Source organism: Rattus rattus, chromosome 3 (assembly GCF_011064425.1).
Source record: "Rattus rattus isolate New Zealand chromosome 3, Rrattus_CSIRO_v1, whole genome shotgun sequence".
NCBI classification, from domain to species: domain Eukaryota; kingdom Metazoa; phylum Chordata; class Mammalia; order Rodentia; family Muridae; genus Rattus; species Rattus rattus.
In genome coordinates, this window is record NC_046156.1 from 165,000,109 (window position 1) to 165,024,201 (window position 24,093).

General features: G+C 35.1%; 1 protein-coding gene across 1 annotated transcript in view; it reads right to left on the reverse strand.

The window, feature by feature from the left end:
* Positions 1-24,093, reverse strand: part of Cdh9 (cadherin 9) — a 137,125-nt gene that overhangs the window by 71,915 nt on the left and 41,117 nt on the right. Inside the window, exon 2 of the mRNA XM_032898754.1 lies at positions 11,641-11,905. Within this exon, the coding sequence (XP_032754645.1) occupies positions 11,641-11,865 (225 nt within the window). The 5' untranslated portion in view covers positions 11,866-11,905. The remainder of the gene's footprint in view (positions 1-11,640; positions 11,906-24,093) is intronic.

Genomic DNA, 24,093 nt, shown 5'->3' on the forward strand with positions numbered 1-24,093 from the left:
AGATGGGCAACTGAAGATGGGACACAACAAACACAAGTTTTTATCTTATTTTAATCTAATAGGTGAATATTGTTATTTAGTGGGCCTTTATAATTGATTGATAAGGCTTTAGAATATGTTTGAATTTAGCCCTCAGATTGCTTTGAATTGACTATATGTATTCTTTTTATACAGACCTTCAGCCAAGAGTACAACTGGAAAACCTGATCTTAAACACAGTATGCTATTTAGCCCTGAAAGTATGGTATAGATATTAGAGTTCAAAGTTGCATTATTATCTTTAGTGGTTTGCTTTTGTGTGACATATCTATATCTATCCTATTTTATGACTATCTATCTATCTATGTGTGTGTGTGATATATATAGATATATATATATATATATTATTTTTATTGGATATTTTTCATTTACATTTCAAATGTTATCCCCTTTCCTGGTTTCCCATCCATAAACCCCCTATCCAAATCCCTCCCCACCCTTTCTTCTATGAGGATGTTCTCTCACCCATCCACCCATTCCCTGATGCTTCCCTGGCCTGACATTCCCTTACATTATGGGTCCAGCCTTGGCAGGACCAAGGGCTTCCCCACTCATTGATGCCCAACAAGGCCATCCTCTGCCACATATGCAGTTGGAGCCATGGGTCTATTCATGTGTACTCTTTGGATGGTGGTTTAGTCCCTGGGAATTCTCGTTGGTTGGTATTGTTGTCCTTATAGGGCTGCAAACTCCCTCAGGTCCTTCAATCCTTTCTCTAACTCCTTCAATGGGAACCCCTTTCTCAGTTCAATGGTTGGCTGCAAGCATCCGCCTCTGTATTTGTCATACTTTGGCAGTGCCTCTCAGGAGACAGCTATATCATGGTCCTGTGAGCATGCACTTCTTAGAATCAGCAATATTATCTGGGTTTGGTACTGTCTGTGTATGGGCTGGATTCCCAGGTGGGGAGGTTCTGGATGACCTTTCCTTCAATCTCTGCTCCAAACTTTGTCTCCGTATCTCTTCCTATTAATATTTTTGTTATTTTACAGGCTTTTATTTAAAATATTCTGTATTAGAGGAATAATCTGGATAAACTATAGGTACACTATTGACACTGGATTTAACTATATACCTTTACATATAGAATATTGCCCATTAATTTATAGCTCTTCCAGTTGTGAAGCATTTCAAATGATTTCATCAAAAAAGAACTACACTTCTTCAAATCTGTTTCTAAGAGAGAGTTAGTTAATGAGAATTTTTTAGATTGGATTCTTTTTCTTTTCATGTTATTGCTTGAGTTTTGGCTTTAATATGAGGATGAATATGGGGGTTTCAAACAGTGTTTACAGTGATTTTCTGCTTTTATAAACTGAGCCAAAATATGAACAGAATGTGGTCTTTGTCTTAATATGTTTTTGTTAAAGTGTTTCAATGGAAAATTTGGTCCAAGAGGTCTTAAAGTCATTATCTTCCTATCTCATTGACTTCTTCCGTACATTCTGGATCTTGTTTTTTTTGTTTGTTTTTTGTTTAGTTTTTTGTTTTTTTTTTTTTTTTTTTTTTTTTTGAAAAAAGTTTTTTTTAACCAAGATCAAGATGTTAGAACCTTTTATTAGAATTTTTTCTTTTGTTTTTTTTTGTTTTTTTTTTATTTTTTTTTTTTTTTTTTTATTATGAATTTTCTTATATAGTTCAAACCTTATTTTTTTTTTTTGTCATCCCTTTTGTCCCCCCACTTTTTGGGTGTTCCATCCCCCCCATTGCCGAAACCCCGGATGACTCTAGTTTTGGGGGGAGCAAAGTCTCAGTTGTACCTGCTTCCCTTCCACTGGTGCACATCCTGGATATTCATTGCAAAGAGGCAGGAAAAGGGTGCCATCAGTGTTTGGAGTGACATCCCTGCCTATTCATTTTTGCAGAGAAAAGCCTTCAAGCTCTTCCAGTTCTTTCTACTGATTATTGAAACATTTCAATTCAGTGGTTTGCTGCTGGCATGATCCACAGTTTTTTTTTATTCTCTGTGTCTCTCAGGAGGATCACATTCAACAACAGAGCAAGCACAGATGAAGAGTTCTTGGTCCAGATCTTGTTTAATTGGGTGGCATGTAAATAAATGCCACATGAGGACAGGCTCTGAATGGTGATGTTCCTTCAATGTCTCTGTTTTAATCAAACCAGCAACAGGATGACAAAGATCTTGCACAAAGAAGGAACCCTGAAATTCACATTTTTATCATCCGCCTTGAAATTTCATTTTGTTCTAGGTATCTTTCTAATTCAAGCATTTGGGCTAATAGCCAAAATGAGTTTACCATGTATGTCTTTCTGTGATTAAGAGTCACTCAGGATGATATTTTTGGTTCCAATCATTTTGCTTAATTTAAATAAGTGTTTTTGATAGCTGAAATATTCCATTGTGTAGATGTACCACATTTTCTGTATCCATTCCTCTGTTAGAAAAACATCATTTTCCAGCTTCTGAAAAACTATTAAAATAAGGCAAAATGAAAAATTATAGTGGATATGTATTTTTTTGATATGTTGGGCATCTTTTTTCTATATGCCCAAGAGAGGTATAGCGATCCTCAGGCAGTTCAATGTCCAATTTTCTGAGGAACCTCAGACTGATTTCCAGAATGGTTGTATTCCAAATTAACAATGAATAGTGTTCCTTTTCTCCACATCCTGCCAGCATTTGCTGTCACTTGAGTTTTAATTAAAAGCCATTCTCACTGGTGTGAGGTGAAATCTCAGGGTTGTTTTGATTTGCATTTCCCTGATGAACAAAAGATGTTGAACATTTCTTTAAAAAAAATTCGAATTTTCTCAGCTGTAAATTCTATGTTTTAGCTCTGAACCCCATTTTTTAATAGGGTTATTTGTCTCCCCTTGTTAACTTCTTTAGTTCTTTGTAAATTTTGGATATAAGGCCTTATTGTTGTAAGTGGATTGGTAAAGATCTTTTCCCAATCTGTTGGTTGCCGTTTTTGTCCATTTGAATAAAGTGATGACTTTCTATTTGAGAAAGGAGCATCTTTTGTACCTGCTATCCGCTCCGCCTCCTGCTTTTCAGAGGCAGGAAAGTGCCTCAGTGCTTTGGAGTGACATCTGCCTATTCATTTTCAACAGACACTGTCCTTACTCTTGTAACTACTGATTATTGAAACATTTCAATACTTTTGTGTCACCAGTGATCCACAGTTTTATTTTTTTTCCTTATGTAGGAGGGCACATTCAACAACAGAGCAAGCACAGATGAAGAGTACAGATGGTCCAGACGTGTTTACTCCATAAAAATAAAACGCCACTGAGGACATTTCTACTGGTGATGGTTCATACAATGTAACACCTGTATGAACGCAAACCAGCAGGATGACAATAAGACCTGTGCACAAGGACAAAAACCCTGAAATCATTTCTTATTACCACTGCAGTGAAATAAAGCATTTCATACTTTCTATTGGAAGTTTTAAGCTTACAAATGTGTTTGACCCCCTGAGTATGTGCTATGGGAAATGAATAAAGGTTATTGGTACTCTGTTTGCTTAATTTAAATAAGTGCTAATAAAATATTGACTTATTTGGAAAAAAAAAGATGGTAGAGAAAACATCATTTTCCAGGAAAACTAATAAATACAAAGAAAAATTAAATCCATATGTATTTGCTTTTGACTAGACCACATTTTTTCTTATAAAATATGAGGAATATCATACGACAATAATGCATTTTGTTCAAGCACTTTGCATATTTCAAATATTATTCCAAATTATACAGAATACTTACTTATAATTGCAAAGGAAATAAGTATACAGAGTAGAGACACTAATAAATGTAAAAGGAAATCTACAACATAGGCTTAAAACTTAGGTTGTATTATTCTTAGACTACTTAAACAAAGATGTAAAGAATTACAAAAAAATAAGAATTTTCTTTAATATATAAACTAATTTACATAAAGTCTTCAATAAAGTTTTAGCTATGTAGTTACACTAGCTACATTCTAGTTAAGTTTACTTTTCCTTATTTTCATATAAGTAAGAAATATTTTCTAGATATATATTTGAATAATTGTACCTATATTCTCTGAAGCATTTTTATGCTACTAATTCAACTTTACAGAACAACATTTTAAGAATGCAGTGGATCTTCCTATGGGATAACACTCCTTCAAGGGCTTCATTGAGTCTCTAATTCAAACGTAAAGATCCCCCCACCCCCTGGCTTCTGTCCTAATTGTGTGTAAGTATTCTGTTTATTTTAGTTGCTTGATAGGCTGGACTGCCAAGATCTCTCAGACACTGAGACACCAACCAGGCAGCATATACTATCTGATATGAGGTCCCAGACATATATACAGCAGAGTACTGCCTGGTTTGGCCTCAGTAAGAGAAGATGCACCTAACCCTCAGGAAACTTGAGACCCCAGGGAATGGGGAGGTCTGGTCGGGTGGGGTGGGGACAGGGACAATCTCGTGGAGATGTAGGAGGGGGAATGGGATGAGGAACTGTCAGAGGGTAGACTGGGAGAGGATAATGACAGGACTGTTAAAAAGATTAAATATAATAATAATAATAATAGTGAAAAAAGAAAGCAATGTATTTTCAAACACTCATAAATTTTAATAAGAAAAATGCATGTGTTATGTTCCATGTAATATAGTTCCAGCAGTAACCATACCATTAAAGGTCATTGGATCCCAAAAAATATATACAAAAAGGAAATGGAGGTAAAGTGCTACTTAAAATGTGCATAACTGTAAAATTTCAAACTAGCATCTGAAATACTTTGAGTGAGATGGGAAAGCGTTATGCACTACCAAGCAAACAGTTTTCAGGCATATGTGAAATATTTACTAAAGTCACTTCTGAAATGATTCCTGTGGTTGTTTACTATATTTATAGGATAAGAACAACAAAATAGAGGTCATATAAGAATATATATTAAAGAAATTCATGTGTTGTAAAAAGTATTGGTAATCATTTACTTACTGCTTAAAGAAAAAGGAAGCATTCTGCATTTTTGGCTAACCTGGACAACTTATATTCATTAATTTTGAATGTTCTTGTGTGCCTTAGCTTTTAATGTCTACCTCTGACTCTTAGAATATTATAATCACATTCTTGGAAATGTTAGCAGTAAACTTGATTTATCATTTAGTGCACATATCCTGCTATGTATTTAACTACTGAATATCTACTGTGTCTCCAGTTTCCTCATGAGCTCAATGTAAAGCATAGTGAGAGTTTTTGTAATCTCCTAGCTCTGTTTCCATGGACACCACCAAGACAAACCTGTGATGCTTAATACAGGTCAAGAAGTTTTCCTCTGTACAGATTACAAAATATTTGCACAAGGGAAAATCAAATATTTGTGGCTATCTGGAACAAATACCGTTGTTCTTTGAAAATATAAAACACCAAGCTCTTAAACAAATAAGCATGCATTATTAATTTAGAGAAAAAAGCTCTAGTGTCACATCAGGCAATGTAGGATTAATTAAACACCTAGTCAATTATGTCTTCTTTACCCTGAATACCATTTGGCAGGTCATTGTTATAGCTGGATGTGAAAATAGCATTAGTTTATTATAGTCACAAATATTGTTTAAGATATGGATGAGGTCAGCTATTCATTCCTCTTTCAGCACTTAACAGTGCACTCTTCATTTTATTCAGGTATTTTCACATTAATAGAATATCAGTGGTAATAAAATTTATACCAAATATAGGGTGTCAGTTCCTAAGAAGTCCGGCCAGCAACTGACCAATGCAGATGTGGATGCTTGGAGCCAACCATCAGACTGAGCTCAGGGAACCTGGTGAGGAAGCTGACAGAAGGTCTGGAGGAGCTGAGGGGTGTTTCAACCCCATTGGAAGAACAACATAGACTGGCCTGACCACCCAGTTCTCCCAGATACTACACCATCAACCAAGGAGTGTACCTGGAGGAATACATGGTTCCAGATACATATGTAGCAGAGTATGGCCTTGCCAGACAGCAACTGGAGGGGAGGCCCTGGGTCCAGGGGAGGCTTGATGCCCCAGCATAGAAGGATGCTGGAATAGTGGGCCAGGAGAGTATGGGTGGATGGGGAAGTGCTCTTATATAAGCAAAGGGGAGGGAGCAGGGAGGATGTGGGATGGGTAGCTAGTGGAGGGGTAACCGAGAAGTGGGATATCATTTGAGATATAAATGAATGGAATAATTAATAAAAATAAATAAAATTGTTTACCAAAATAAATCACAGCCTTATAAATAAATATCTGTCATACTAAGACTAATTTCCTACATTAGTAAATGATTTATGAAGTTTGTATAGAGGAGTTACAAATTTTCAGAATTGTAGTTGACTGATACACATGCATGTACAATTGAGAAATTGTTGATGCTTAACATCGAAAACTAACATAAAAATGATATTTGCATGCTTACTAATTTTTCAAGTGTTTTATGTTTGAAGTAACTGGTCTATAAAGAGAATTCAGGAATAAAATATATTTGTAAGTCAGAGGTAGCTGCTTCATGCACTGTACAAAATCACGACAACCTAAAACCTTTGTAGGGATATTTTATTTAGATTCTTAAAAATACTATAACACATTACAACTGTGTACCAGGTAAGTTTCAGTGAATTTGAGAGTTCATTTCTCTAATTTCACTTTTCCTTGTTATTTCTATATATCAAAATCTATCTTCTAAGAAAGAACAAAATAAAAAGTAACAAAAATTAAGCTATTTCCCAGTATGCTATATATTCTTTTGGGATATATACAGTTTGGCACACATATGAGCATGTGTGAGAGAAGATAAATTTTCATAGTTTGAAAATAAATATAAATGAAATTTGTATCAATGTTCCCTTTGGATCTGTATCTCCTCTATGTTGCAAGTGGCTATGGTAACCAAGAAGGTATTGTTCTTGCACTGACTGGTTCTGTATGTCAACTTGACACAAGCTGGAGCTATCACAGAGAAAGAAGCCTCCCTCGAGGAAATGCCTCCATGAGACCCAGCTGTAAGGCATTTTCTTAATTAGTAATCAATGGTAGTAGGGCTCATTGTGAGAGGAGCTATCACTGGTAGTGCTGGGTTCTATAAGAAAGCAAGGTGAGCTAGCCAGGAAAGGAAGCCAGCAAGTAATATCCCTCTGTGGCCTCTGCATCAGCTCCTGCTTCCTGTACTGCTTGAGTTCCAGTCCTGACTTTCTTTGGTGATGAACAGTAATGTGTCAGTTTAAGCTAAATAAGTCCTTTACTCCACAACTTGCTTCTTGGTCATGATATGCTCATTATGAATGCTCTGACTCTACTCATGGTGATGTGAGCTACGGGGTAGCAAAGCTATGAGTAAAATCTTAGTATAACTAACTTCTTGTAATTTCAACAGTGATAATTTGGATAAATTTATATAACCATTTCTTCTAAAATTTTTCCTTCCTGTAGAGAGGATGGAGGCTCAGGATGTAAAAATGATTAAACAGAACAAATCAACAAATGAAACAGGAATCATTGAAAATTTGTGAAAGCTATAAGATTTGATAAGTCCCTAACCAAGCTTGAATAAGCAGCAACTTAAGTAAGTTGAGGAGAAGGAAGTCTGCTTGGCCAAACTTCCTAAAATATGTTCTGAGAGCACTGGGAATGTGGCTTCAATCAGTTTTCAGCCACTTAAGGTTGATTTTTCTGTTATGTAATGACCTTAGAGTCAACCATAGGACTGTAATGGTAACTCCTTGCAGTCATAACAGTAACAGAATACATTTGGTTCAAAGATGGCGGATACCACTTCCTTAGACAATATTCAGTTCCTTACTTATCATCCATGACATCTATAGGTTTTGTTTATGTCCACTAAGGAAGTCGTATAATAGCAGATCAAATGCATCATGTTCCTTTTCTTGCAGAAGGCAAATACTAAATATAATGCTTTGGACTGAATGAATAGCAATATTTGTTCATCAAATTTATTAAATATATGGTTAAGTCATATAAAGCACATGGGTTATGTAGGTATATGTACAGCTCACTTAATCGCTGCTGTTCATATTTGGTTTATTGTAAAAGTACCTCTTTATATGTAAACTGATATTTTAGCCTTGTTTTGAGGTTTACATGTATGTTTACTATATTATTTTGTATCATTTGTAAATTAGCTCTTTTCATATTTCTTGTGATATCTACTCTGAAAAACTAAGAAAAAACTGAAAACGTCTTTGTATTAGAAGCTATGGTACCTTTCCAATTTTGCTCTGTTATAAAGATGCCATGTAGCTAATTCATCAGATTTAATGTCACCAATAGGATGAACCGTAAAAGAATACTTATGAGTTAAATTGGGGAAACTATTGTACCTTAGTCATAAATTCTGTCCATTCTCTTATCAAACTCTCAATTCTTCATGGGAATTCAAGAATTTAACCATGCTTAAAGCTAAGGATATAATTAGTCTTTGCATATGACCATGGGTACTTATATTAACAGCCAAGAGAACAGCTAATGTAATGACAAATAAGAACTTGATAAATCAATAATCATAAAACCTGCACTGTAGAGTAATTTTAATCCAGTAACACGGCTGTTCTGACAAGCGATCACGTCCAAAGACCTTCTAGGTCTCTGTGATCCAGCTGGAAAGCAGACATGCTCTGCATTACAACACGATCTGGCTGGGAAACAGACAAGCACTTAGTCCACAAGTTTAGTCCCTAACAGTGGAGGTAAGGTTAATTTGTAGAAAGAAGCAACCATGGTTGTAGTGAAGTCTAACTGAGGGACAGACAAAGTGACAAGAATTTGGCAGAATGAGTCAGAGATAGGACATGACCAACTCTAATGAGAAGAGACAGGAAAGAGAGGTGACTAAAGAGAGCGTTGGGAGAGAGGGGGAAGAGAGAGAGAGAAGGAGAAGAGAGAGAGAGGGAGATGGAGAAGGAGGGGGAGAGGAAAAGGGAGAGGGGGAGGGAAGGAGCAGAAGAGGCACTTTTACTGGGACAGATATACAGAAAAAGGTTGCTACTAAAGACAAAACGAGCCAGAGAATGAAAAAGTGCCAGAAGGTTACAACATACTGCTAGAGTTGGTTTGAGGCCAAGCAGAGCAATTCAGTCAGAAGCTGAGAAAAGTCAAATGGAGTCAGTCAGCTGTAGAGAAGTTTGAGCCAGAACAGCTGAGTTGAACCAGCCACCCAGATAGAACCCAGAAATCATGAGTTCATTCAGCAGGAAGCCACGGGAATGGCTATTACATCCCTGAACAAATAAAAGTTACTTTTTACACTGCTGAGAGCCCCATTTAATATAAAAATATGTAATCAATAAATGCATATACAAGATAAGAACTATGACAAATTAAATAAGGCATATATTTTTCGAAAGGAATATAGGTTGTTATATTGTTGCCATATTTCTTGAATTCATGTATTTTTCCACTAGAAAACTGAAAGTTGTTGAAGGACTGTTTTGTATGTTAATCCTCCCTAGACAAACAGATGATTGTTCTAGAGATGTTTATGTGTTGCCTCGAGTCTGCTTTTGAAGCCAAATAAATAAAATAGGCAAATAAATAGAAAGGAAGATTAATGTTTGTATTGTCTTAAGCAGTTCATTAGAACAATTTTGAAAAAAATGGGTTAATTAGAATTTAATTAATATACATTGCTTAGGAAAACTTTTAACTTTAAGTTAAAGCACAAATCCTTGAAACAGGCTGCAATAGTTGTAGGATTATAACTATCTCCCTTTCTGTGACCATTTTCCTGCATCTGTGAAAAGACAGGGGTGAACCATTTCTGGAAGTCCCTGTGACCCAACTGTATGTCCTTTATATACTACCCCTAAAGAAAGAATCGCAAAGCAATTTCAAGTCTTTAGACACAAATGCTTGCCTGTTGAACTTGACATGTCCTGATGATACCTATTAACTAGAGTGTGAAAGTGATGTTAAATGAGGGATATGGAAGGATGACATATTACTAACCTAAAAAGAAATAGAATGCCAGAAGTAAATGAGTGAGTGAACTGGACTGGGCAAGTGTATATGACCCAAGCGGCTATGAAACAGAGCTCTTAGAAACTAGGAAATAATAGGCTTCAGTTAACAGAGACTTTATCTGGAAATGTACATTGGCCCACACAAAATGAAGTAGAACAAGGTTTTGACAATTTCTCAGAATACATGTCCTCCTGGTTTGAACTATGTGAATCTAACTCATTTGCATCGGTTATATTTGTTATTTTCTTTTTTTTATCTAGTCTAATTGTCTGCTATTATCTATGAGTCAATTCTTGGATCCTTAGTATTAAGTACTGGTATGCCAAGAATAAGGAAAAAATTAATGTATGTCATCTGAGTGTTTGTCAGACTGTATATAATTTATGATGTTAACCCGCAGGCTAGATTCACACCTTACTATTGTATTTAAGTTATGAATTATCAGAAAAATCAGGAGATATTGGCTAGGAAAAATAAACAGGAGTAACAAAGGTCAAAAAAAATTATAGGACTTGCTGAAAATAAAAAAACATTAAAAAGTGGTGAAAATAGGTGAAGGAAATAGGCATGTGTAGACAATAAATCAAAAATCTAGTACAGCAAAAAAACTCTGAGTTAAAAGTATTTTTTTTTTTCTGCATTATTTCTCCTCCTAAACACTGATGGGAATATCCTTCCTTAAATCACTTTCTACACTCATAAATAATAAAAACACACATAATACATTGGTTTCTAAAGCTACATACATATGTAAATATATGTTTGCATGTATATTTTGTCAAGTATAGACATTTATAGGCTCATTTTAAGAGGACAGTATCACTCTCAAGGATGCTATTATTGACATTGTAAGGTAAAACTCTAAAGATAATATTTTTCTTCTTCTTTTTTTTCTGCTGCATTCTTTCCCTCCATTACAGTCACACAAGAATCTCACTAGGAATATCCTTCCAGTATCCCTCATTTAACATCACTTTCACACTCTAGAATCTCACTTCTCTAAGAAGCAAAACATTAAGAACTGGTTTTATTCTCACACAGTTCATGTTACTTTGATTTCTAAAGTAGTTACATTAATATATCTTAATAAATGTTATTGTATATAATAACTGCATTTTTAATCATGTGACATTAAATATTTTTCATGATTTTAAAATTTTAAGGATAATTTATTTGTGTATATGTATACATTTTATATTATTATAATTATTAAACATTCAATATTATATGTACATAATATAATATATATATATGTATATTTCAATAAAATCTAGTCTGTTAACTGTGAATCATGACCTTATGTAACTATTCTCTTTCTTATTGCTGCTTATTTCTTTTCTTTCTTTCTTTCATTTATTTATTTATTTATTTATTTATTTATTTATTTATTTATTTTTGGTCAGGCAGAATCTATCCAAGTAAACCTTTAATTTATGAACTGCCTCACCTACCTGGATGATTTCACATTTTGATGTCTATAAAATTTGTTTATATTAGATAATTGAATATTAGATTTCACACATCTCAATGGAAGAATTTATAGTATGACCTTACCAACAATAAAACTCATCAAATATTTTAGAATATTACAAGTGGCATACAGTAGAGATTAGGTATAATGAGTATTCTTTTAGCTTTTGGATTGCCCAGAGAAAAATCCTTACCTTTCCTACATACTGAGTGTCTGTACCTGTATACTCTTCTAACAAGAAGAACTGATTCCACATCCAGCCACGCTTGGTGCGATGGAGCATTTTACCATCATCTTTCTTCAGATTCACTATCCTTTTCCGTAAGTGAATGTTATCCTTTCCTTGTAATGGGCTGTTGTCAACCATATGGAGAATCCAAGTCCAGACAATCAGTTGAAGAAAATGGTAAGTCCTCATTATCTTCAATTTCAGTGGGACGAAAATTTCAGTGTCTGTTCTGTAGAATAAAATATAGAAGACAATGAATACACATTCAACAGGTCAATTTAAGATAACAATATTAAAATCATAAAAAAAACCCTGGAAATTCAAACCACTAAAATCCTGCAAATTAAACTTTTAATATAAGTTATGAAATTAATTAATTTGAAGTTATAAGCTTTAATAGTGAGATATATTTAGCTATATGTACATATTAATGAACTAAGATACTTTTTAAAAAGTTGTTTTATTCTCCTTATCTTGCAGTTTTCAAAATGACTTCTCCATCCACCCTCCACTTCAGAAATCGTCTGAATGAAATTAAGGAAATGAGGAAACAACTAGTTTTTCACTAATACTGAAAGCTATATTCAAACAATTCAAAATAATTGAAAAGTCTCAAATTTATGGCCAAAATCTAGAGGAAAACAAAATGAGAACACCCTCACAGCATCCAACACACCGACTTGGCAAATACGTTTTTATGAAAACTCAGATAAGAGGGATTCTTTAAACTAATGTTATTTTCAATTAGTCAAATGAAATAGTGAAAAGAGTTCAGAGGTAACTTTCAGGAAAGAACAGAATATTGAGATAATATATGTGCAATGGATTTTCATATTTTATAAAAAATTATGTCGTTTATTTATATCTCAAATATTGCCCCTGTCCTGGATCTCCTTGAAGAGCTCTTCACCCCAGCTCCCTTCACCTTTGCCTCTGAGAGGATGTTCCCCAATCCTGGCATCAAACAATCTTACATGAGGCATCAAGTCTGTACGATATTAGGTGCAATATTTCCCACTGCAGCCAGATGAGGCAGTCCACTGTTACATCTATGCTGGATGCCTTAGACCAGCCTGTGTATCCTCAGTGATTGGTGCCTTAGTCTTGGGAACTCCCAGGGGACCAGCTTAGTTGACCCTGTTCGTCTTCCTATGGAGTTGCTATCCCCTTCGCCTCCTTCAAACTTTCCTGTACCTTTTCCATAGGAGTGACTGACCAAATTTATGAGTAATACAGAAAGGAATCTAAATTGCCAAAATTAACTTCACTCTACATGGGAAAGAACATTTTTGGAAGAAAAAAAGTAAAATATATTACAAATATTTGAAAAAAATCAGTGTACAAATTTCCTCATAAAATATGAACAAAATGATAATAAGATATTAAATAATCTCAGTGAGAATGGCTGTTATTAAAAAGAGGAAAAATAATAGTGGTGATAATCTGGTAAATGGAGCCCATTGAATACTGTTAGAAGAATTTTATAAAACATAGAAAAAATTTCTTTTATGGAAAATAGCATTCATTCTCCTAAACAAATTAAAATATTATAATTAGAGGAAATATTGAAAGAGTTGAAGGAGCTTGCAGCCCCATAACAACAACAATGCCAACCAACCAGAACTTCCAGGGACTAAACCACTACTGAAAGACTATATATGGACTGACCCAGGGCTCCAACTGAATATGTAGCAGAGAATAGCCTTGTTGGGTCACCAGTGGAAGGAAAAGCCTTGGTCCTGCCAAGGTTGGACCCCCCCCAGTGCAGGGAATATGGGACGGGGTAGTATGGGGGATGGATGGGGGCAATACCGTATGGGGGAGGGAGAGGAATGGGGCCTTATGGACGGGGAACTGGGAAAGTGAATAACATTTGAAATACAAAGAAAGAAATATATCTAATAAAAAATAAAAAAATAAAAAAAATTCTATGGTACTCTATATTTTGTTAATTTGTAAAATCCAAATGAGACTCCTGGATCTAATCCCTCAGAAGAGTATATAACCAGGAATTAGTGCAGAAACCAGAAAAGTAAAAAGAGAGTGCTGTTGCATATAGGGACTGTGAGGAGAAATCCAAAAGGAAATAATATGGTACAAGTTATCTGTTAAAAGATTGGGAAAAAGAAAATTGAAGGTGGAGGCTCAAATTGGGAAACTATAGGGAAGAATAACATAGAAGAAATGGCAAGGATAGTAAAATAATAGAAAGAATGTATCATAAAGACATAATAAATCGTACTAGTAACTGTTTACACACACACACACACACAAAAAAAAACCCATAATGCATGTAAGTCTATGCATAAAGGTGCATATATAATTTAAATGAATTTTCTCATCTGGGTTAACAAATCCAGCTGCCAAAGACCACCTTTCATCAAAACAAAACAAAGCAAAACAAAAAAAACCAAAACAAAAAATCTGGACTTTATAACTCATTTATGAGTTATTGATCAGCCATGTTCAAGAGACTCCCAAAAGACATAGGCTTTCGCTGTTGCCCACCATTGTCTCTTAGAGGTGAAAGATTAAGTCTCTCTTCCTAAATGCAACTTGCATCCCAGATGCAGGACAAGGAGACCCATGAGCTGTACCTGATGTGAAATCTTTTCACTGGTGACTAGCTTTCATTGCAGCAGAAAGCACCATGGACGCTTCAAATGGAGGGAAGTAAGCAAGAGTGCTACTCAAGCTATGGTGCCTGTAACCAACAGTGATGATCAGCATGGTACCACAACGCTACACCTGCCTGCATGGTACATATGCCAAAGGTACCATGCATACCTTTGGGAGAATATGGCAGAAGGCAAATATTGTCAAAATATATTGTATGAACATTTTTTATATAGAAAAGGAGAAATAATATGCCTCCACAGACTTCCTGTAGGCAAGTCTGTAGAGCTAATTTTTTGTGTAATGATTATTTCTGGAAGGCTCAACATTTCGTTAGACTGTATAGGACATTGGGCTAATTATGAACCATGACAACCCTATGTCACTTTTTAATCAAATTTTTAAAAAGTTGAATGAATTTAAGAAAACAAGGAAACAACTAGTTTTTCACTAATCGTAAAAGCTATAGTCGAACAACAAAAAATAGTTGAAATGTCTTAAATTTAGAACCAAAATCTAGAAGAAAACAAAATGAGAACACCTTCGCAGCATCCTTCAACACACAGATTGGCAAGTATGTTTTTATGAAATTCTGAAATCATTAAAAACAAAAACAGATAATAGGGATCCTTTAAGACTAATGTGATTTTCAATAAGACAAATGAAATAGTGAGTAGAGTTCAGAGGTAACATCTAACAGTATTTAGTGGGTCCCATTTACCAGATTATCACCATTATTATTTTTTCTGTTTTTAAAAACAGCCATTTTCACTGGGATGATTTAATACCCTATTATGGTTTTGTTTATATTTTATGAAAAATTTTGCACACTAAATGTTTTCAAATATTTGTAATATATTTTATTTTTTCCCAAAATGTTAATTTAAGTTTCTTTCCCATGTTTAACCAAGTCACAATAAACCCTATGGCCTCAGTAATGACAAACATACTCTGGTGGTAGTTAGTAGATCTCTATTTGGACTTAAGAATCACTAAACAAGAGGAAAATTATGCCTGTTACTGGAAATCTAGCCCACAACCCCGGGCAAGCAAAGAAAGCAAGAAGAGGTATAGAGGAGGTTCAGACAGAAAAAAAGGAACAAGAGAAATTATAGTATTAAATCATAATACCTAACTGAAATCAAAGAAGTTAAAATATACATATCTAGTAAAACATTACATGGATAATAGAGAATATATACAACCACATCTTTACTAACCTAGCTTAAGTCCTAACTACCTTCTAAATACTTGTCTGTATACTCACAGCTAAGTGCCCTCGCCTCTTATCAAGAATAACTTTTCTCTGCAACAAATAAAAGACCATTATGGAAGACCATAAACAATCACAATGCAGAGTTGTGGAGCCCAGTCTCAAGTGATAAATCTACAAAACATTCCTTCACACAGAGGTCATGGAACATTGCAGAAAATGGAACGGAAAGATTGTAAAACCCAGAAGGACCAGGGAGTAGCTGTGAGAATGTATTTCCTAAATGTTTCAGAAGCAACAGCCATCTTTCAGCATGAACTGAACAAGGACAGCAATCAACATGCCAAGGAGTGGACTGGACATGGAAAAAGTTTCAAGGATTCAACTAAACAGAAAATATTACAGAAACCTGAACACTTCTGAGTGCAGAGACAACAGTCTTCCTGGGTCAGAGCACATGGATTGGTTATTCAATACCAAATGGTCAGCCCTGAACATATAAATATAACGGACCTTACAGAGCTCAAGCAGATTATATTTGGGAATTTTTATATATTTACATATATACATACATGCGTGCGCGCGCACACACACACACACACACACACACACACAATGTATGCTGATTTATTCCCACTGTGAAAATTTTATTTTGACATTAACTTTGAAGATCAAACTTTCAAGAAAACTTAAAATATTGCTCTTTTCTGAAATATGCTTTAAAGGAGATATACATCTTTGATGGAATGTAGACATTTGAGTGGGAAAAATCTAGTATTTAATGTATCAGTATTTAGGCAGTGAAGAATAATGTGCAACTCTGTGACTTAAAATAAATTAACATTTTCTTTCACTGCACTCAAAGCTGCTGAAGTATTCCAATATAACATTTAGAGAGGAATCTTGTTAACTAGAGATTTAAAAAAAATCATAGAAAACAGATTCCATGAGAAGAGATATCAGGAAAGTTTGTTATGTCAGTTCAATAAAGGACAATGATGGTGTCTAGAAATATAACTTGAAATGATCAAGGACAACCAAAAATACCTTGTAACAATATGTGTGAACCTTAATCAAAACACACACACACGTACACCCACACACACGTACACACACACACCACTTCTGTTTATCTATGCTTTTTAAAAAAAATGGTTATTGATGTAACTTCCTATATCTCTACAGCATTGCACATGTCCCTGTGAAATTTCTGAATATTTATGAAATTTTCTAAAGTTCCTGAAGATGAAGCTGCACTGAGATTGAGATTCTTGTAGAGTCCCGATGAAGCTAGTACTGTGTATGTATGCTTGTAGTCGTACACACGTGCTTGGGCATGTGTGTGTGTGTGTGTGTGTGTGTGTGTGTGTGTGTGTGTGTGTGTGTGTGTGTGTGTTGCATATTTTTCTTTTCCTATTATGAGGTTGTGCACTTTAGCCTGTAGATTGTAAAGTTAAAAAGGATGCTTGGGGATTTACATACTTTATTTTACAGCTAACCATTGGACTGAGCACGGAACCCCTAACGGAGGAGTCAGTGACAGAACTGAAGAAGCTAAAGGGGTTTGCAACCACATAAGAACAACAACAATATCAACCAACCAATCAGACAACCCAGAGGACCCAGGAACTAAACCTCCAACCAGTGAGTACACATAGAGGGATCCATGGCTCCAGCCGCATATGTAGCAGTGGATGGCCTTGTCTAGCCTCATTAGGAGGAAAAGCCCTTGGTCCTATGTAGGGGAATGCCAGGGCATTGAGGTAAGAGTGGGTGGATGGTAGTGGGAGCGTCATCACGGAAGTAGGGGAAGATGGAAGTGGGTGGGAGAGAAGGGAAAGGGGATAACATTTGAAATGAAAATACATAAAATATGCAATAAATATAACATTTTTTAAAAGTTCATTTAAGGATTAGAATGTGACAGTCTTGGATGCTTTCACTCCTTCTTTAAAAAGGGAACAAAAATATCTATAGGAGGGAATAGGGAGGCAAAGTTTAGAGCAGAGACTGTAAGACCACCCATTCAGAGCCTGCCCCACATGTGGCCCATATGTATACAGCCACCAAGACTAGATAAGATGGATGAAACTAAGAAGTGCATGCTGACAGGAAGCAGAGATAGATCTCTCCTGAGAGACACATCCAGAACATGTCAAATATAGAGGAGAATGTCAGCAGCAAACCACTGAACTGAAAATGGGACCCCTGTTGAAAGAATTAGAGAAAGGACTGAAAGAACTGAAGGTGCTTGCAACCCCATAAGAACAACAATGGAACCAACCAGAGCTTCCAGGTACTAAACCACTACCCAAATACTATACATGGACTGACCCTGGGCTCCAACTACATAGGTAGCAATGAATAGCCTAGGAAGGGCACCAGTGGAAGGGGAAGCCCTATCAAGGTTGGACCCCCAGTTTAGGGGATTGTTTGGGGAGTGGGCGGTAATTGGGGGTGGATGGGGAAGGGAACACCCATATAGAAGGGGATGGGGAGGGGTTAGGGGGCCGATGGACAGGAAACCGGGAAAGGGAATAACATTGTAAATGTAAATAAAAAATACCCAAATTAATAAAAATGGAAAAAAATAATGTGACAGTCTGGCTTGAATGTTTGATTCATGCTCAAATCCCTATGTTAATAACCTATTACCAGCTAATATTAATTATTAGATGATTAAACCAGAGAACATAGTCACTCATGGCTAAATTACTCCTTTATAAGAACATAGCAGAAATTACGTTCTCTTTAGTTATTTTATGTATGGGACTATATGGAAGGTAGACAGTTGTCACTCTGCACCTTTAAGATGACGACTTGATCTTGGATACACCAGTACCCAGAATTTTCAGAAAGAAGAGTTTGCTGATAACCTGCTCTTTGAATGCTAAGTTAAACAAAGCCAGAATTAATGAGGCAAAAGTAAAATCAACCCATGTAGTTAAAGCCTTGCTGTGAAATTTGCCCAATTGTTAGTTTTACCTATATTCAAACTGTGGTCTGGACAAATATTATTCGGGTTCATTCATTGGCATTTTATTTGGATTTCTCTATCATATACTTTTAATATCTCAAAGTATTCGCTTGAGCCATAAAAGATTTCATCTTCTATACTTTTTTCTATTATACTGTACATTTATGACTTTTTCATGCTTAAACATAGTCTTTATTATTTCATGCATTCAGTATTCTGCATGATAGCCTCCTTCTCTATGATATAATGTAATTTGTGTGAATGATGTGAGAAATGTGTGCATCCTTATGTCCTGTACAGAATTTGGTGGGCACTTTCTTAATTGTGTAAAACTCTCTGGTTGATGGATTAATGCTAATACTTTTGCTGTTTACTTAAAAGCACGAATCACCTATTGAATGCTTATGACTCACCCATAAACAACACAAGAGGCAGATGTAAACATTGACCATAGAAGCTTTATTGTTTTTGAGAGCAGTCAGAATTATTTTTGTTTTTGTAACATCAGTCATAAAATTTGTTATGTTCTCACTGACATTCACAGAAGTTTGCATAAAGTGAGATTAAATGTTAACAGCAAATATGGCTGCTATAAATTATAGAACATTTCTTATGAACTTTGCCACTGTCTGATTTAATGCCTTTACTTTAGTCAACCTTTTTTTGTGTGTGTATTTGTATCACATTTAGGAAACATTATTGAAAACCTCCTGTGGCCAATTTAACACCTGCACAGTCTTTGGATCTGAGATAAAAGTGCACAGTTTAAAAGGTTTTCTGCTACATTTGATTTTAAAGTTAGCAATCTCTTGTCCCATGGGGTTTATTAAAATTTCTTCACATCCTTTATTTATTCAATAGCAACAAGCTGATTACTAAATTTTCTATGCCTAATTATCTCTATCAGCCCTAACTGCTCTGCATTTTGATCACAATTTTGTTGATAAATAACTAGCATCAAATGCATTATAAAGTACAGCATTTTAAATTTGGGTGAACTTTGATTTTGTAATCAGGCAATTCACCTGAATCTTATTAGTTTAAAAACTGAATATTGTTCTATCATTATTTCCTTATTTCTTTAATTATATTTAAATTCCAGTCTCTTTAAGAGTCAAGAAAAAAAATATGCTTTGCTGAAATTACATTGAATATTTACCAGTTAAATACCTAGCTAAAATGAAATGTATTTCTGGCCCTATATATTTACATATTTATATAATGTTACTCTAAATAAAGCGTTAAAGCTTATGTTATTTTTAATCATGTGGATAAGTGTATCTGCCTATGAGTATGTGTACATTTGCGTGTCATTTCCCCTTCAGTCTAGAAGAGGGCAGTAAAACCCATGGCACTGGAATTCAAAAGCAATTGTCATCCGTCCAACATGTGTGCTAGGAAGTAAACTCTGGTCCTCTACAAAATCAGGATGCATTCTTAGCAACTGGACACTACACCCAGTCTCTTCAAGGAGATAATGTAAGACTTTTTCTTGAGAATTTTTCACAATAAAACAATGTACCTATGGCATACTGTGTGTGTAGCTGAATTTGCTACTATCATTATATAATTTCAAATCAGCTAAGTAATTTTAGAAACATTACATATTAGTGTATAAAAAATAAACTTTTCAGTTGGGTCTGTTTTTTTTGGATATTCAAGATAGGATTACCTTCTCGTAACCCTGGATGTTGTAGACATAACTGTAAAAATCAGGCTAGCCTTAAACTCCAGAGTGCTGAGGTTAAGCCATGTCCCACCAATGCCAAGCCAACAGAGGTTTGGTTTAACTTGATGCCCAAGGCATGAGGAGACACGTTCTCCACTGCCTGGATGGCCAAAAACAAGAGAAGGGATAACCTAGACACATATGGTAGAAGCAAACATGACTGACAAAAGCAAAAAAGAAAAAAAATCATAATCAAAGAAGTGATTTCTAATGATATTCTGCTATATTCATAAAGCAGTTCCTTGTCATAATCATATTTCCTCCAGTAGCAGATGAGAGTATTTACAAAATCCCAGTGCCAGATACTATGCAAAGTCCAAACTGAAGTTTCCATCTGGTTGTTCCCATTGGAGATCGGTAAATCCCCCTAAAAAAGGGGAGGAAGAACTATAAAAGTCAGGTGTTGAGGACACCAGGAGAATATTTCTCACTGAATCAACTAAGCAAGGCTCACATAGGCTAACAAAGACTAAAGTGACAATGATGGGGCCTGCATGGGTTTATAGCAGGTTAAGTGAGTATTTGTTAAGGCTTCTAGCTAGGTATTTTTTTCTAACTCCTAACAATAGGATAGGGTGTGTCTCTTACTCTTTTGCCTGCTCTAGAGGCTCTTTTCCTCCTCTCGGGCTGCCTTGTCCAGCTTCAATCTGAAGGCTTTTGCATTGTCTCACTGTATTACTTATTATCTTGTTGTCTTACTGTATCTTGTTTTTGTATGGTTTGGCTGCCATCTTTTAGAGGCCTGCTCTTTTCTGAACAGGAAACAGGCAGAGGGGATCTCAGGGAGAGGGGAGGTGGGTAGGGTGGGGTGGTATAAAAGGATTGGAGGGAAGGAAATTATGGTCGGGGTGTAAATGAAATATCTATTTTAAACAAAAAAGGGCAAATAAAATAAAAATAGAAATATTTTTAAAAAGAAACTTTGTGTTATAGACACACAATATATTTTCCCCATTGACATTTCAGATGTCTGCAGCGATGATGCAAAATACTTCTCATATGCCTGACTTTTCTGTTGCTATAAAAAAAAAACATTATAACTAAGGCGATGTATAAAAGAATTTAACTTGCGGTTCACCATTCATAGTTAGAAGACATGATGCTCATTACCAGAAGAATGGCATTCAGACTGTATCTTAGTCACAAGGCAGAGAGAGATGACAGTGACCGACTGGGGTTTTTGCTTTGTTCTGTTTTGGTTTTGGTTTGGGTTTTAATGTAAAGCCTGACTCCAGTGACATAATTTCTTCCTATAAGACCACCCACCCTAATCCTTCTAAAAAGTTCTACCAATTGGAGCTCAAATATTGAAATACATGAAATTTTAACAGTTATTCTCATTCAAAATACCACATCATTATATATCAGTTTGTTGTGTTTTCAAATACTCATATGCATGATGATATATTTCTGACCTCTGTAATCCTTCCACAGTTCTCATGTGTTTTTATACATTGTACAAACATGAGTAAGAGCTGTGTTAGATAAGGATTTCACTTAGAAGAACACATTGTATTGGTATATGAAAACAAAAATGATAAAATTAAAATTTTATAAGATGCATGTTTAAATGAACTACTTCCAAGATCTCTTTATGTTTCTCACATATAATTTTACTTGTGTTTGTTTTTAAGTATTTGTTTACTATTTTGTTTTAGTCTCCATATTTTAAAAACATTTGCATCATATATTGATACGTTTTTCTCTAAAGCACATGTCCAGGCTACTTTTATATTTTAAAAATATTTTAACAAGAAAAATAGATCATTTGTCAAAGATCAACTGACCATAGGTGTGTGGCATCATTTCTATGTCTTCAATTCTGTTCCACTGATCTATCTGCATGTCTCTGTACTAATACCATACAGTTTTGTTTTTTTTTTTTTTGTTTTTGTTTTTTTTTTTGTTTTTTTTTTTCGTTGTTTTTCATTTGTTTTTTTGTTTGTTTTGTTTTTTATTTTCCCAGATACCATACAGTTTTAATGACTATTGCTCTGTAATAATGCTTGAAGTCAGGGACGGTGAGTCCCCCAGAAGTTCTTTTATTGTTGAGTATAGTTTTTGCTATCTTGGGTTTTTTGTTATTCCAAATGAATTTGCAAATTGCTCTTTCTATCTCTGTAAAGAATTGAGTAGGAATTTTGATGGGGATTGTATTGAATCTGTAGATTGCTTTTAGCAAAATGGCCATTTAAAGATCCATCTATATGGGGCTGGAGAAATGTCTCAGCAGTTAAGAGCACGGACTGCTCTTCCAGAGGTCCTGAGTTCAATTCCCAGCAACCACATGGTGGCTCACAATCATCTGTAAAGAGATTTGATGCCCTCTTCTGGTGTGTCTGAAGACAGCTACAGTGTACTTATATATGATAAATGAATAAATCTTTAGAAAAAAGATCCATCTATATTAACCCTGTCAATCCATGAGCATGGAAGATCTTTCCATCTTCTGATATCTTCCTCAATTTCTTTCTTCAGAGACTTGAAGTTCTTGTCATACAGATCTTTCACTTGCTTGGCTAAAGTCACACCAAGTTATTTTATGTTATTTGGGACTATTGTGAAGGATGTCATTTCCCTAATTTCTTTCTTAGCCTGTTCATCCTTTGAGTAGAGGAAGCCTACTGATTTGTTTAAGTTAATTTTATACCCCGACATGCATTGCTGAAGTTGTTTATCAGGATAAGTAGTTCTCTGGTGGAACTTTTGGGTCATTTAAGTACACTATTATATCATCTGTAAATAGTGGTATTTTGATTTCTTCCCTTCCAATTTATATCCCTTTGACTTCCTTTCGCTGTCTGATTGCTCTGAGTAGGACTTCAAGTACTATATTGAATAAGTAGGGAGAGAGTGGGCAGCCTTGTCTAGTCCCTGATTTTAGTGGGATTGCTTCAAGTTTCTCTCCCTTTAGTTTGATGTTAGCTACTGCTTTGCTGTATATGGCTTTTACTATGTTTAGATATGGGCCTTGAATTCCTGATCTTTCCAGACTTTTATCATAAAGGGGTATTGAATTTTGTCAAATGCTTTCTCAGCATCTAATGAAATGATCATGTGGTTCTTATCTTTGAGTTTGTATATATAGTGAATTACATTGATGGATTTTCATATATTAAACCATCCCTGCATCCCTGGGATGAAGTCTTAACAAGAAAAATAAATGAAAGAAGTCTAATCATCCAGTACTCTACGCAGTATGAAAGTTGTCACCATCAAATCTCCTTTTGCAAAATTAGGTTAGATATTCCTTAGAAACCTGGAGATTTAAAGTAGTATTTAAACTAGATTTAGAATAGAAGAGAAACAATGAATCCACTTTGCCAATTCCATATGAAAGTAGTAACAATAATATTATTTACTTAGAAATATCAGGAAGCAAACAGAATGTGACTAGCAGATGATGAAGTTATTAAACAGCTAATGTCAGAGAATGAAGGGAATCAGCACTACCTACAAAAATGGACATGGATAAAGAGAATAAATTATTATTAGTGTCTTATTTGCAAAGTTCCCATTCCTCTCTTATTAAAGAACATGCAAAAAGTTATTCTTATATTTTCCCTTGAATGACATCCAGAATGCCAAAAGCTAAATGCACCCTCTGCTATAAATATATCATGTGTTGTTCACCAAGTCATTATAATATTAATTTTGCATATTACTGTAATATAAGAGGTTAACACAGATGAGGCTTAAAGGAACCCTTGTGGCAGCACATATATTTCAATATGCAGATATCTATTATAAATGCCTAATTTCACTTCATGCCAGAGATAGATCTACACTTGATAGGGGAACACATGTCCAACATTCTTCAATCATGAAAACACATGAATACAGGCATACATTGAAAACAAATAACAGTTTTGCCATCACAAG